Genomic DNA, 15,005 nt, shown 5'->3' with positions numbered 1-15,005 from the left:
CTCTACATTCTGTTACAATGAAGAGTAAACTTATGCAAAGGGCATAGCTTTTCTTTGTCTTTACTTCATGACTCAAAGTATTATGCCATCAGTCCATTCAAAATGCATGCTTTATCCAGTTTGATGAATATTAATTGAACATGTACTATGTCCAACATTGTGGGGCATGCTGTGCTTAGCATGTAAGTAAACACAGGTAAGTCCCTGGCTGTTCTGGAGTTTACATGATCATGGGGAGGCAGACATTAATAAAATAATCACACAAGTGGCACAGGGTAGTGTGATATAGTGAGGAAGGTGAGAGAAAGTGGCCTTCAGAATCCAATACTTGAGCTGCCGCCTAATGCTGAATAGGCATTAAGTAGGTGAAAAGAAGTAATAGTGTTTCAGGTAGATGGAACAGTGTGTCATCGGCAAGAGCCTGATGCACAGGCAAAGAGGGCAATGGAGACTGTGGTGTGAGTTGACCCTGGAGAGATAGGTGTGGGTCAGAGAGATGGCCGTGATCCGAGATGAAGGACAGAAATGATGAGAAGCATGAGAGGAAGACAGGTATCTTGAAAGCTGAAGCATTAAATGCAAATCTGAATGTCTCAGAAGTCTTTGTAGGGAGAAAAAAATGGGGGTGAGGTGTGATTTTGATTGCCAAGCAGTAGGAAAAATAAGGTTCATCAGGAGAAATAATTGTTATCCTCTATTTTGAGCTCTGAGAATCATTCATCGTTAGGGTGTTTGAACTAACGTTGGACAAAGGGCATTCAGATATGGACCGGAGTTGTTAGCTGCTGTCCCAGAATATGTGTTCTTCATTGGGCTTTTGCACTTTGGGTGTGTGGCTTAAATAAAGTCTATTTATAATCAGTAAATTTTATTACAGTAATGGAACACTATGGTAATGAGGAATTACTTATGAATCATAGTCTTAAATGGATTTGGGTTATGAGAGTGGAGAGACCTCTTCAGGATGAATCATTTTGTTAAAAAGGAAAGAACAAACAATAAGATTGCAGGAAAAGCAGTATTCAGATATTACCTTCTTCAGGTGGCTTGATCTTTCTGGATTGGGCTGCTTTATTGAAGAGACCGTTTCACAGACAGTGAGATTTGCCTTTATTTTCTGTTGTTGTTGAAGACGGTGAGTCCTACAATGAATGCTGGGTCCTTGAAGAATGAAGCCAGGAAACTGAAGGAATAGTGGTGTCTTGATAACAGAACTGATCTGTGAAAGATAGATTACAGTTCACAGTATCTTCACTTATCTTTACTTACATATTATCAGGCATAACTTTCTGCTTTAGAGCAAGAAGTGCCTTAATTATATAGAATCCTCCTCTGAATGAAATATAGTTGTTTCAGTGAGGGGTTTTGGAGGGCAGTGGAGAGAGAGGTAGTGAGAAGGGGAAAGGATAATAAGAAAAAATACTTAAATATATAAACTTTGAAATACACATTCTAGAAGCATCTTTGTAAAGGGGGGGGGGGTGTTTTTTATGTTTCCGCCCTTGCTTATGTATTGACTCTTTCAAGGGCCCATTGAGAGAAGTAATGCGAAGCAAAAATTCTTGGATGATATACTGCTGAGAATGTGCCTTATTTTATCTTATATGGAAATTTCCTTTATGCTCCAGATCTTTAGTGAACTTAAATGTTGAGGAAAGCTCTTTTCACAAGGAGGATGATAGTCACATCTAGGGTAAACGTTTAGGATTAGAACTATAGAAATAATTTATAAATCACTGTGCTGTTTTCCTAAGTTATTAATACTTTATTTGTGACTTTTATATAAGTACCATAAACATCAGCATGTTCAATAATCTCCTCTTACTAGCTGTAATAGAATACCACAAATTACAGTAGTCACCCATTAACTGTAGAGATTGAGTTTCTTCTCAAAATAACAGGTTTAGCTCTGGACCACTGTCATCAGCTGCTCCAAAATTGTTTCTTCATCCAGGGTCTGAAAATTTATAGACCAGTAAATATGGGCTCTATTCTTTTGATCTGTTTAATTGCTCATATTCTGGAATATGAAAAAAAGTTATTGCCAAAGCAATGACATATTAGATAGGCTAAAGAAGTCATGTGTGTTTTTTAAAAAGAATTGTCCAAATATGGCAAAATCCTGCATTTTCTTATACACTTGTAGCAAGTTAAAGGAGGACTTGAGTCAGACACCAACACAGGGATCCACAGTATAATGGACGTTTTCTTTTTCAGGTGCTGGAAATGTTTAGATTTAGCTGTTAGCAAAAAGGGGTAACGTTTGCATAATTTTATTTTTGTATCCAGTGATATAACCATAGGTGTAATTTGGCTACGCAGAGTTAGTCTATCACGACACTTTTGTCTGGTTAATCTATTACCAAACTGTTATTTTAAGCCCAACAATATCTTGGGGCTATTAGGCAAAGCAAACAAAAGCAGAATCTTAAACTTAAATGTCCTCGCCCTTCAATACGAAGCTGGAGTGTTCTGTTTTTGACTGTTACAGTCCTTTAACCAAAGCTATCTTGTCTGATGATAAAACCATAAGTGTATGAAGCTCACACATTTTTCATCTCTTTTATGACCTTATCTTTCATGAGCGGCTTCTGTAAAGGTATCCTAACTATAGGAAGCACCTGGAAAACATATGTGATATCTATTCTCTGATAAGCAGTGTGAACAAGAAAGTAGATCTGTCAGTTCTGAACTGTTCATTGTTAAAAAATACTTTGATGATTTAGCTGATTGCAAAATACATTATAGGGATGACTAACAGCTGCAGTAACACTCCTAGTCAAGAAAGTTCAATAGTTACATTGTACAAGAATTTCTATAAGAGGTTAATATTGATAGGAACTACATGGATTAAAGGAGCAGGGCTGAGAAGGGCTGTTTTCTTGTGTGACTGCTCGCAAACACTGCTGCTGTTTGTGCTGGAAAAGTGGCTTTCTTAGAACGTGGCAGATCTTTAATTTATACAGAAATGTCTAACGTTGGGTGAAAAGATGTTTGTGCTTATGAAATTATTTTTGCCTAGCAAGTAGAGCCACCGCTTTTACCACCTTGCCAACAATACCGAATATAGGATTTAAAGATTCTGTTTCATGTGTTTGGGAGACTATATTTGAGTGCATTTCCCCGAGTCATTTGTGCTGTGTATTCTCTTACTCAATAACACCTTCAATTTCCTCCTATAGGCCTCTCATTGATTCTGAAAACCAGACTAAGGAAAATGGAAGGGCCTACAAAATATGTATGATATCTTTTAACAGAGCAACAAAAGAGTTTAATCTTGCAATGGAAAACCATTAACTCCATAGCCATAATTTTAGAAATATTATAGATTTTGTTACTGCTTGACATTTATTCTGTTTCATCTTTTTATGAATTGGTCTCTGGATATATATATATATATATATATATATATATATATATATATATATAGTGGTTATCCCATTAAATGTGTTTGTGCTTTGCTAAAAAATACACTGAAATTTCTATTTAAAAGTATGTGAATAAAGAATGTAGCAAGTAAATGAATAGATGTCAGATGCATTCCTAGCTCTTTCTTTAATTCTCTCTCTGGCATCCTTTTCTCTCTTCTTTTCCTCTTCCTACCAACAAAGCTTTTGAAGCAATATCTTAACAAACTTGTCATTATTATCTTGGCTATTAATTATTCATGCCATTTTTCATAAGCTACTTAGAGTACTGATTTCAAACATGTAAGAATCAAAAAATGGAGAGAAGGAAGAAAAAACAACGGTCAGTAAAGCCATTTCCATTCAAATCAAGAAGAAACTGGAGCTGGATTAGTATCAAAATAAAGTTCTATTTATAAATTCTCTGTGAGAATTAATGTATTGAATGAGAAGAAGCCAGTCGCAATTGTGAGGGGGTAGGAAAAAGTGTTTCTTTAAAGTACTTCAGAGATTTCACATTTGATTAGATTATTTTTTAATCATTTCATTTTTCATTAGTAAAAAGATTAAAAATGAATTGGGTGAAAACATTACCATAAAAATGAGAGTTAGTTTCCCAAGATAAACTTAGAAGATGAAGGGTCTGAAAGTTGACAAATGTGACGTATTTTAGTTATTAAATAGAAATAATGTGCCGAAGGCAATTAATTAGCAAATGTAATGATACTGTAGTAGGTTATGGTAAAAAGAATGAAACCAACACCTAATTTTATCACTCGTCAGTGAGCAATGGTAATTGGTTAAACATCTATGTGTAGTTGGTTTACAGAGTTCTAAGTCAAATAGTATACTTGAGAAAAAATCATGCCTATAAATATTATATCCTCAAACATTTCATTTTAATATGTAAGCATAATGAAGAAACAAGGCTTATGGTGTGGAGAGGAGAAGCAGCTATCAGATCCCATCTAGCTCTTTGTTGCTTGATACTCGGTAGGGTATCGCTGTGATGTCCTGCTAGGTTTGGAGTATGGTCACCGGAGTCAGACTGACGTGGCTTCAGTTCTTGGGTCTGCTAGCAGTGTGTGGGTTTCTTCTCAGATTTCTGCCTCTTGGCTTACTCTTCTGAAATACAGGGATACCATACAGGCAGAACTCAGGCAATGTTCATAAAGCATTTAGCTAGTGCTAAGTGGTTCTCAAGAAATGGTAGCCATGTTTAGGTTTAATATAGATTCTAAGCCTGAGGACATGTTCTCTGCTTTATTCATCTTTATAAGTTTAGTATGTGGCACATAGTAGATGTGGAGATGAATATAAATTTAATTTCAGCCCATTTAGTTTTCTGCACTCAAGTGTATCACTTCCTATGACATTCTTGGGTTTTTGGTCTTTTGGCAATTTTTTTCTTTAAGAAAATATGATTAAATGATCGAACAAGGGCTCTAAACTATTCTTCTGTTCTTAGATTTATTTTTATTAATGTGATATATACTGCACATTTACCCAGTTTTAAAATAGCTTAAAACAGTTGCAACATGTAATTTCTTTGGAGCTGTTAATTGTATACAATCAACTATCTTTACAGTGTTTCTTTAACTAAATACCCTACAATATTTATTTTCAGTAGTTCTAATTATACGTGCTGCATAATGAAACAAATTAGAGCAAATTGTTCCATGAATCAGGATTATCAATACTGAGTATTGCTCCAGATGTTGGTGAAAGTTGAAATCTAAGCCCTATAGTTCCATTTTGGCAGTTAAGTGACATTTAATGAAAGTATTTTATTATGTGAAATTACTAGCCCAATCAAGCCCCTAATAGGCTGAATTATAATATTTTCATTTTGAGTGATTTACCAGATTTCTCTGTGCATTAGGGATCTGCTGAGATTAGTGGTCACCCTGCTATTTTGTTTCCCAATAGATAGTATATGAGGATGATCCTGCATAAATTTAGCCTAGACTGAATAAAAGAAAGGACTTGATTCATTTATTCATCACACAGTAGCATTTCTCAAAGCCATTTCTCTTAGCATCTTAAAACTTTGCATGGATTCTACTTTTGCATCATTGAAATGTCTTTAGTTTCACCACCATTTTTCCCATGCAGCAACTTAATTACTGTAATGTTTTTTATATGGCATTTTTGAGGGGTGATGGCTTTCATTTTTAAATCCGAGAAATGGTTTTCAATCATGGAGCCTCAGGACATTCAACTTACAGAATTCAGGTTTACCTAAGGTCATGTCTCCAAAATTTCAGAAATCTTTATTGGGTTCTTCCTCCAGGGAACTTCTACTACACCAAGTCTGGGTTAGATGTCATTTTAACATGGGCTCCTGTCATATGTTGGACTGCTTCCATCAAAGTATTTGCTGCATGAGATTGTGATCTATTAATCTGTCTCTGTTTTAGTCTGTAAATTATATTAGAAAAGGAGCCATTTTTTTTTTTTTTTTTTTTTTTTGTATTCTTGGTGTTCAGCATAGTGCCTGGAACTCAAAAGCTAATTTAATGCATTAATAAAGAATGGTTTATATCATATCTGTTCAATAAAGATGTACCTTTCTAGATTCAACTGGATTCTTTTAACTTTTAATTTTTGTGGTTATTTTGATTATTCTGTAATATAGTCTTCCAAACCTACCTATTTCCCAATACATTTCTCATTATTTTTCCTTCTAAATATGTAATTTGCCTAAAAAAATATTGCAGAGTAGACTTAACTGTAGTCTCACAAAAATTTTGGGCAAGAATGTCTGAGACATGGGTTAGAGTGTTGTTATGGAGTGAGTAAGGGAGAACTCAAAGACCAGATGTCTGACAAAATGTGTTCATAGAAATTCAATAAATATATGTTGGTTACTGTATTTGTGTCACGTGATCATTTCAGCCCCTACCTAAATACCTTAAATGTTTTTCACTGCCTTCAGTATGAAGAACTATGGAATTAATTATACAAGCTTCTCCATGGCCAATGTCATTTTATGCTTCTGGTTTCTGAATTTCTGTATTGTATGTGTTTTCATTTGGAATTATTCATGGACTACTTTGACTGTAGGTTTTCATCAGTGGTTACTTCTCTTATGCATATTACCTAGCTCCTTTACTAGATTATATGGTCCTTAAGAGAAAGTATATATTTCACTGTATCTTCAAAAATATGCATTATAAATGTTAGTGATTGATTAAATTGTGCATGGCATCACATGTTTCCAACAATTTAAATGTAATAGTAGAATTTAGAAAGATTTACTTTTTTGTGTGGCCATCAGAGTGGTATAGTCAGTAATTAAATATAAAACTTAACTTATCCAGGGGCGCCTGGGTGGCTCAGTGGGTTAAGCTGCTGCCTTCGGCTCAGGTCATGATCTCGGGGTCTTGGGATCGAGTCCCGCATCGGGCTCTCTGCTCAGCAGGGAGCCTGCTTCCCTCTCTCTCTCTCTGCCTGCCTCTCCATCTACTTGTGATTTCTCTCTGTCAAATAAATAAATAAAATCTAAAAAAAAAAAAAAAAGAAAAGAAAAAAAAAAACTTAACTTATCCAAATGGTTCTGCCCAGAATTTTACTATCTGGGCCTTGGGTATGTCATTTTTAACAGCATGTCTCATGCTTGCTTCAATATGTGTCACTCTAGGATTATTCAGCTATTTCAGTTGTGCACAGCTCTGTACTCAGATGGTGGGAATGTGGCATGGCAAATGCAAGAAAAGAGACTCAAATTTAATTCCTAACCTTGAATAAACTCCTGTTTTTGGTGAATTTTATGATGCCCCTTCATGCTTTCCTATAATCCTATTTCCTTCTTGTTGAGGAGGGGACATCTACCAAAACCTGCTTCCATCACTCACCCTGTGATGACTGGGAAGCACTTACTGCTCAAGCATGAGAAGGTTTGGGAAAAGTGCCTTATGTATATATAAATATGGTAGCTATAAGATCAAACATAAGTTACTGGTCCGGTGTGTGCATCCATTTTGTAGTCAGTAAATTTCTCTAATTTGGCTCAGATCATCTTCAGAGTCTCCTCCTTGTTTGAAGATTCATAAGACATGAGAAAATTTCAAAATGATAGGTTGCATTCTTTACTCTTCACTGTTGGGGAGGATATTTTCCTTTATAAGCTCCCCTGCGTTATTGTCCTGAGGTAAACCTGCACTCAGAAGTGGAAATGCAATCAAAAGCTTGCTGGAGTAGTTGGCAGAGATTAGTGTGGTTTCTAGTGTCCATGAAGAATGAAGTGTCATAAAGGTCATATCTTCCCAAATTAACTCAGTATCCTGGGCGTTCTCAAGAAGGTTAAGTTGTTCTACTGATTATTGCATTAGGTAGCATTGAATCAACTGGTGAGAAAGTTTTCAAGTTTCTATTCTTTGTGTATCGGTGAGAATGTTTCATCTTTCTATTGCTGTGACTTAAATAGCTTCACTGGTTACTTTTCCTTTCTATTACAGGGAAATGAAACCAGAGACTCAGAGTCTATTATAGACACAATATGGAGAAGTTAGTAATGTTAACTTTATTTTATTGTATTTATTTTATTATTGCCTTCTGTTATAAGCATCTAATACTGATTTTTCTAGTAATGATAAGTTTTGTTGTAAAAAAATGTTTATGTGTTATAAAAAGTGAACCTATTTAAAAAATGTTTACTATAAATTATTATATAAGCCATGACTGGACAAAAGCCATGAACATAATAGTATAAGGAGCTTGGGAAGAAATGGAATGCTTTAGGAAGAGCCCCAGAAAGAAACTGATAACTTGGTCGGTGGGTTTTGCCAAAGAGAGTTTGGTGAAGGGACAGCATACAAGATGTGGCTAGAGCTAAGGGAACAAAACCAAGGAACACCCTGAAGCACCCAGGGGCTGGAAAGAGGGGGAAACTGTTAGCCCTCCTGATGTGATTGATGTGAAGAGTCAGGGGAGGTGACAGTGATGCAAGAGTGTGGGAAAAACAGGGGCCCCTTCCCAAGAGTGCTGATTGTACAACGCAGCCATTGCTCACAAGTGGAGACCATTCAACAGCATGCAACTGAGGAATATGGACCTGTCTTCTCTCTTCCTGCCCTTGGACCCTCTGATCTTATCAGTGCCTTCAATTGACTGAACCCAACCAGAAATCGGAACAAAGCAGCCCCAGTGATGAGGTCCACAGAATTCTGCCTCCATGGGGCACAAAGTACCAACTAGAACATGGGGCGGGGGTGGGGGGAGTCAATTGAGGCAAACAGGAAAAGGCAAGCAGAGAAAAACCAGCTCATACAAGTGTCAGGGTTCTCTGCCAAAGGTAATATCTAATCATTCCAGTTATGCCATTCTGCTACCTGCAAGGCATTAGCTCAATACTTACATATATGCAGGGATACTCTTTAAAGTGTTTAGCGACAGGTACAACCTGGGCTCTGGGGAAGGGTCTCACTAGACAGGGGCCAAGACAGGCAGTGTTAGGCTGAACAGCACCTAGTTAGCTCAGGGTTCATGGTATTTGAGAATATTAGAAGACAGTAGAGCGTACTTTTTTATGCAGGCTGAGAACCATCCCTCTTTGTGTCCGAGAAGTAAGAGCAGAACTCTCCCACTGATCTTATAAGATAATTGGTTGATGTGTCTATGTTGTTCTGTGTGACCTGCAAAAAGGAACACAGATTAAAACTCTTATCTTACTCCTGAGCCTTTGTACCTTTCTTATGGCAATTGGACCTTGTCTTGCACTCTCATTATTTGTGAATTTACTTCTTAAATCATTTTTATACTACTTCCAAAAAGGTGTTGTATTTTTCCATATATACCCTATTGCAGTTCCTTAAACAGGGTAGATACTCAGTATCTATTATTTTATGGAAAAAATTTCATTGCTCCTCATGGTGATCATCCTGAAAAGAAGAGAGAACTCAACCTTCAAAGATCCTTCAATTCCAGACATGGGGCTTGGTGGCGTGGGGTATGTTTAATTCTTTGTTACCCGTCAGAGCCAATGATCCTCTGTTATGGAAATTATGACAATGGAGCTGTCACTGGGCTTCTGCATGCTCTCTACTTTTATTCCACTTTTTAAGATGATTCATTTTGTGAAGCTATGTATAGAAATGAATAAAAAATGTATAGAGTTTAAAGTTCGAAATTCATCAACATCACATTAATGTCAATTGTAATAATAATAGTTTCCTGAAAATTTTATAATTTCTAGGTTACTTGTAAAGATTTTAAGAATTTGATGCATTTTTGTGTGTGTGTGTGTGTATGTGTAATCATATAAAGAGTTAAGTACTATTATAGATTTGGGCAACTATGTGGGAAATAGGGAACTGAATACTTCAGAGAAAGTCTAGGAGGGCAAGCAATTTAATTTAAAAAATTTAGGCATTATTAGATTCAAGGTTTAGTTGCCATGTTTTTGGTAGCAGTCTTTTTATTTCTGACATCACATTTTCTTGTATTCTGGGTTCTGATCTCTGTGATCATTGATAGTAGCTATATTATGGAATATGATTGTGTGTACATTGTGACCATGGAATACTTTCCTATAAAGCAGTTACTTTATCACTTAAAGTGAAGGTACTCATAAATTAGACTTTTGACTTACAAAATGCTATTGCACTGTTAATGTATCTTCTTTGCCATGACTGTATTTTGCTCAAAATATATTACATTTTCTTTTCTTATGTGGAAATGAAGGCATGAAATTCTGTGAACTAGTTACTCTTATCAGGAACAAGTATAGCTTGGGTGGTTCAGTCGGTTAAGCATCCAATGCTTGATTTCAGCTCAAGTCATAAGATCTGGGCCCTGCATTGAACTTGCAATGGGGTCTGTGCTGGGCGTGTAGCCTGCTTAAGATTTTCTCTCTCTCTCTGTTTGCTCTCCGCACCCCGCCCCCACTGTCATGCTCTCTCCCTTCCTCTCTAAAAAAAAAAAAAAAAAAAAAAAGAAGGGAAGAAAAGAAAAGAACAAGTATAGCTTTATAGCTTCTTGCATTGTGAAGACTTGAATCACTGGCTTATCTTATATACCACATAATGCTAATCATTTAACATGGCCTTTTAATATCCATTTTAAAAATACAATGAAGTTTTAACAAGTTTAAAGCTGGGGGGAAGCCTCAAAATATCTGCATTCAACCCAGCACAAAAATAGGTCTTACCCTAAGCCTTTAATTGTTTCTGTTTTGCTGTATCTTGCCTTTACAAAAATTATTATTTGGAAATATGGGAGCTAAATTTTTCTGTATTGAGAGCAGTATAGTCATTACATACTGCTTTTTAGTTTTCTTTATATATAATATTAATAAAACTTCTATAGGGAAGTTCTTGTTTATAACCGTTAATTTCATTTATTCATTTATGGATGACTAATATTGATTTTCTTTATTGTAAAGCCATAGTAGATATGAAAATGATAAATCATGGGCATTTTATCTACATAATGACAACTATATGTAGCAAACATATACTTAGACAAATGCTAAGGACATCCCTTTGCCAGGATCTAAATGTCAAATAGAGAGCTTTAATTACTTCCCCTTCTCTCTGTGTGTCGGTGTTTTCCAGGTGATGATGAAGGAGTCCAGGAAACGGCAGAATCAGATGCGGACACACAGTCAGAAAAGCCAGGACAGCCTGGAGTTGAGACAGACGATTGGGATGGTCCAGGTAGGACAGAAAACTTAAAATTCAACCATCTGTTGCTACTATCAGGAATTCACTTTTTTTTCCTTTAAATTTTAATTAGGTTGTAAAACTCTTACAATCTCAGCTCGTGTGTGTGTGTGTGTGTGTGTGTGTGTGTGTTTACTAAGGTTATGGTAGAAGTTTAAATAAATGTCATTATTTAAAGAAGATTTTTTAATCTTTTTGCTAAACTATAAAAACCAGTGTTACTTCTGCTTGAAATCTCTGTCTTTTTTTTATTACATAGTCATCTAAGAATTAGTTCGTTCTCCTTGCTTTTATTTATTTTTTTTAAAAGAAATCTTTATGCTATATCTACATTCAAATTGGGAATGATTTTTAAACTTTTAAGTAGGTAAAAATACTATAAAGAAATACTTTCAATTTAGTCATGTTGTAAATCATAGACTAAATCTCAATTTGTATTTAGAAGTTTAGACAATATCAATAGATACTCCCATCTGATTCAAGGTTTTGACAACATTTTAATTTTTATGAATGATAATTAAATTTGATTTTAAGAATCCTGACGTTGAACCATTTTGAGAAACACAAAAAAAAAATGATCAAAATACTCCTACTAAACACCAGTATAATTTTATGGATATATGTACAGTTCATAAGAACTCAATCGGAAAAAAAAAAAGAAAACCTTTATATTTGATGCCAAGTAATTTACAACTGGATGGTATATTTATAAATGGAGACTATTATGTCATAGGGCTTAAAAGATAGAAGCGAGTTTTTGAAATAGTTTTAGCCATAATTTCTAAAGCGGTAACATTTTTCATTAAGAAAGATCCCTATATTTCAATCACATTTTCACCCTTGCATGACTTTGCAAATTGCTCTCTGCTGTGCGTGAAGAAGAGAGGAACTCCAGTGGTAATTTTCTGAAATCAGCAGCTGGAAAATATAATGCAAACAAAAATGAAGATGCAGTATAGCTGATTATTATGATGTCATTTCTAATGTTATTCATGATACACACAAATGTTTGGATTCTGTATACTATAGCATAGTGGTTCTACAAGATTTTGGATCAAAATGTTTTATATTTAAAGTGCCATAATACCACCTTTTAAGAGTTTGAAAAAAGATGGAGACTTCTGGCATTTTCAAATTATTCCATAATGTTTCTGTCTTCTCGATGTAGGGAAGAACTCCTTTAATTTAAAAAAAAAAAAAAAAAATCTTTGGAAAACTTTTTTTTTCTTGTAGATTACATTTAATTTAAGAAGGGTGGATGAAGTTTATACTGTATGGTTCTTTATTCATGGAATTAAGTATGTATATGCTACTTAGAAGAGTTTTTGCATTTAAAATTGGGTTAGATGGCCTTTTGGATATGCCTGCTTGCAAAGTGTGAGTTCTGGCTTCTCTCAATAGAGTCAGCTTGGAGGGGGAGGTTTTTTCCTTTCCTTGGGGCTGGGGCCCACAGTATTCCCTACAATTTGGGAGCAAGTAAGCAAACTCAGAAGGTGGTAAATTATTAAAAATATAGTGCACAATCAATGCCACCTTTTTCAGGAATTTTTTCCAGAAGTAAACTGGCGCTGTTAGCTTACAGAAAGACAGAGGAGGAGCAAGGTGAAGAATGCTGTATCATTCAGGATGAGATTTTTCACTTTTGAGTTCAATTTAGTTTATGTGTCTGATTTAATGAAATTTTTGTTTAGCTGTTATCATGAAGATGTTTATGCTTTTTTCTGTGGCACATGAGACTATGTAAAAAGTTTAAGGGAAAAATGTATGTCTCTAAGCAGGTGGGTCTTTAAGAAAGTTCTTTTTCTGTATGTTGTAAAGTTGATCGCAGGTTTTTCCCTAGAGATACTTTACAGTAAAAAGGGTTTTCATGATTTTGAAACCCCCGAATTAATGGGGTTGATTCATAACAAAGGAATATCTGTTGGATGTTTATTTTTTAAGGTAGAAATTTCATTAGTTTCCTTCAGTCAGAACAAAGATTAGGGGATGTTTTTTCACTTCTGCTATTGCCTAAATAATGATTATATAAATATTTTACCCCAATTTTTATTATTAGCGAAACATGGTTGGTACTTTCCAACTGTATCAAGGAGAGAAAATTGCCCAAATTTTAGTAACAGTTTCCCAACATGTTAAAAATTAAGCACTCTATTCTAAAGGTTTAACTTCAAATTCTGGATTTGTCACTCTGCTGAGTGATTTTTGACAAATTGTTTACTCTTTCTGTTCCTATATCCTCATTTGTAAAATGTAGAAAATAACGTTCACACTTCTTAGGGATTTTGTGGGAACTAAATCAGATCATACACATAAAATTCTACTCATTATTATTATGGCTTTGGAATTTTTGAGCCTTGAAGGAGACCCATTTAAAATTCTTAGCATTTTTTTTAAAGTCCAGTAATATATCTGATACAATTTTTTAAAATACGAAGCATCTAGTTTTGAATTTAACCACAAATGATGGGTGAAGGCATGAGGTTATTAGGTGTGATTTCAAGGTTCCCCTAATTTAAAGTCTTCCCACCCAGTCCTGATAGTCACTCTAAGATAGATAGCTTTCTCTAAATAAAAATAGAACAGAATCAAAAGACCAGGAAATTATCTAAAGAATTTGAGGCATAGGGCTGACATCATTTAGGATGAATCAGGATTTATCTTATTTTTAAAGAGTTTGAAGGAGTTTGATTGAAGACGACTCCACAACCTTTCTTGATGGCTCAATTCAGTAATGAATCAACTCTTGTTTGAAGTGTTCGTTCCATTTTTATCAGACGCAAATCCCCCGGTGCCCATTATTTCTTCTTATGTGTTATCCAACTAAAAGGTACATTTAGTAATTGCTCACACCTTTGTTAACTCTTATGACTAGGCAGAACCTAAACAATCTTTAGAAAAATTATCTTACATTTGCAAACATTTCTACGGTGAAATTTTTTAATGTTTAAATAGTTGTGACGCTTACTTAAATATTCTTCAAGTTCTTATGAATCTCTCGCTGTTTGAAGGGAAGGGTAGGGCCACACCAAACTAATAGAGTTCAGGCCAATGTAAAAGTCATTATCTCATGATTTCAGATTTTCACACAACTGTTTTTAAGTTTTACTTTCCTTTTTTGCTCTTAAAAAAATTACCGTGCTATTACCTTGCTTGGAATCTAAGTGATATGTTATTTGATGTCTACTCTCTCTTCCTCTGCATTTGCCTGTATTTCATTTCTGTCTCTTTTTAAAGTAAATACCCCTTCTTTTCTTTTATCCCCTCGAAAGCACTTCAGTTTACCAATAGTCCTATACATTTAATTATTCAATAAATAGTCATCATGCAGTAATAATTGTGGAAAGTGTAGGGGGAAGTCCAAAGGCATTTCCCTTTTTTGATGCACTTTCTCTTCTTTAATCTTTCAAAATGATTCATGGATTGTCACTGATGCAATCAATAATTAAGCATGAGAACCTACTGCTTTAAACTACAGAAGAAACTGGAAAAACTTTTTAGAGTCAGATCTATGTTCGCACTCTGACACTTAACAGTCTTGTGATCTCAAGCGTATTAAACGGCCAGGACCTCAGTTTGCTTATCTTTAAAATGGGAAGAATAGTATTACTTTGAAACTTTGTTATGTGGATTAAATTTGAAAGATGGTATATAGAAAGTATCTAGCGATAGCTCGGGAGAACTTGGGTTTTGGTAGATGTTAAGAGCCTTCCCTCACCCTAGAACCTCTCCTGCAATTAGAACACTGACCTCATTTTGAAAAACAGTGTTTACATCTCTGGCTCTCTAGCTTAAGAAATCTTTAGAACCACAATCCATGGCTGAAGTCTGGAATGTTGACTTCTGTGTTTAGGTGTAAAGGAAGACGTGGGGGAGAGAATTCAGATAAATCACTGTAAATACATTCTTCACCTTTATGAAATGAGCACCTTAAAAA

At 35.1% G+C, this 15,005-nt stretch overlaps 1 protein-coding gene across 2 annotated transcripts in view; it reads left to right on the top strand.

Annotated features, from left to right (window-relative positions):
- Nucleotides 1–15,005, top strand: part of ZFPM2 (zinc finger protein, FOG family member 2) — a 460,096-nt gene that overhangs the window by 107,663 nt on the left and 337,428 nt on the right. For both annotated transcript variants that reach the window (XM_059165805.1, XM_059165804.1), the window contains one exon: nt 10,964–11,065. In XM_059165805.1, the coding sequence (XP_059021788.1) occupies nt 10,964–11,065 (102 nt within the window). The remainder of the gene's footprint in view (nt 1–10,963; nt 11,066–15,005) is intronic.

Source organism: Mustela lutreola, chromosome 3 (assembly GCF_030435805.1).
Source record: "Mustela lutreola isolate mMusLut2 chromosome 3, mMusLut2.pri, whole genome shotgun sequence".
In the NCBI taxonomy this organism is placed as follows: Eukaryota; Metazoa; Chordata; class Mammalia; order Carnivora; family Mustelidae; genus Mustela; species Mustela lutreola.
Note: the sequence above shows the minus strand (reverse complement) of the source record. Positions and strands in the feature narration are given on the sequence as shown.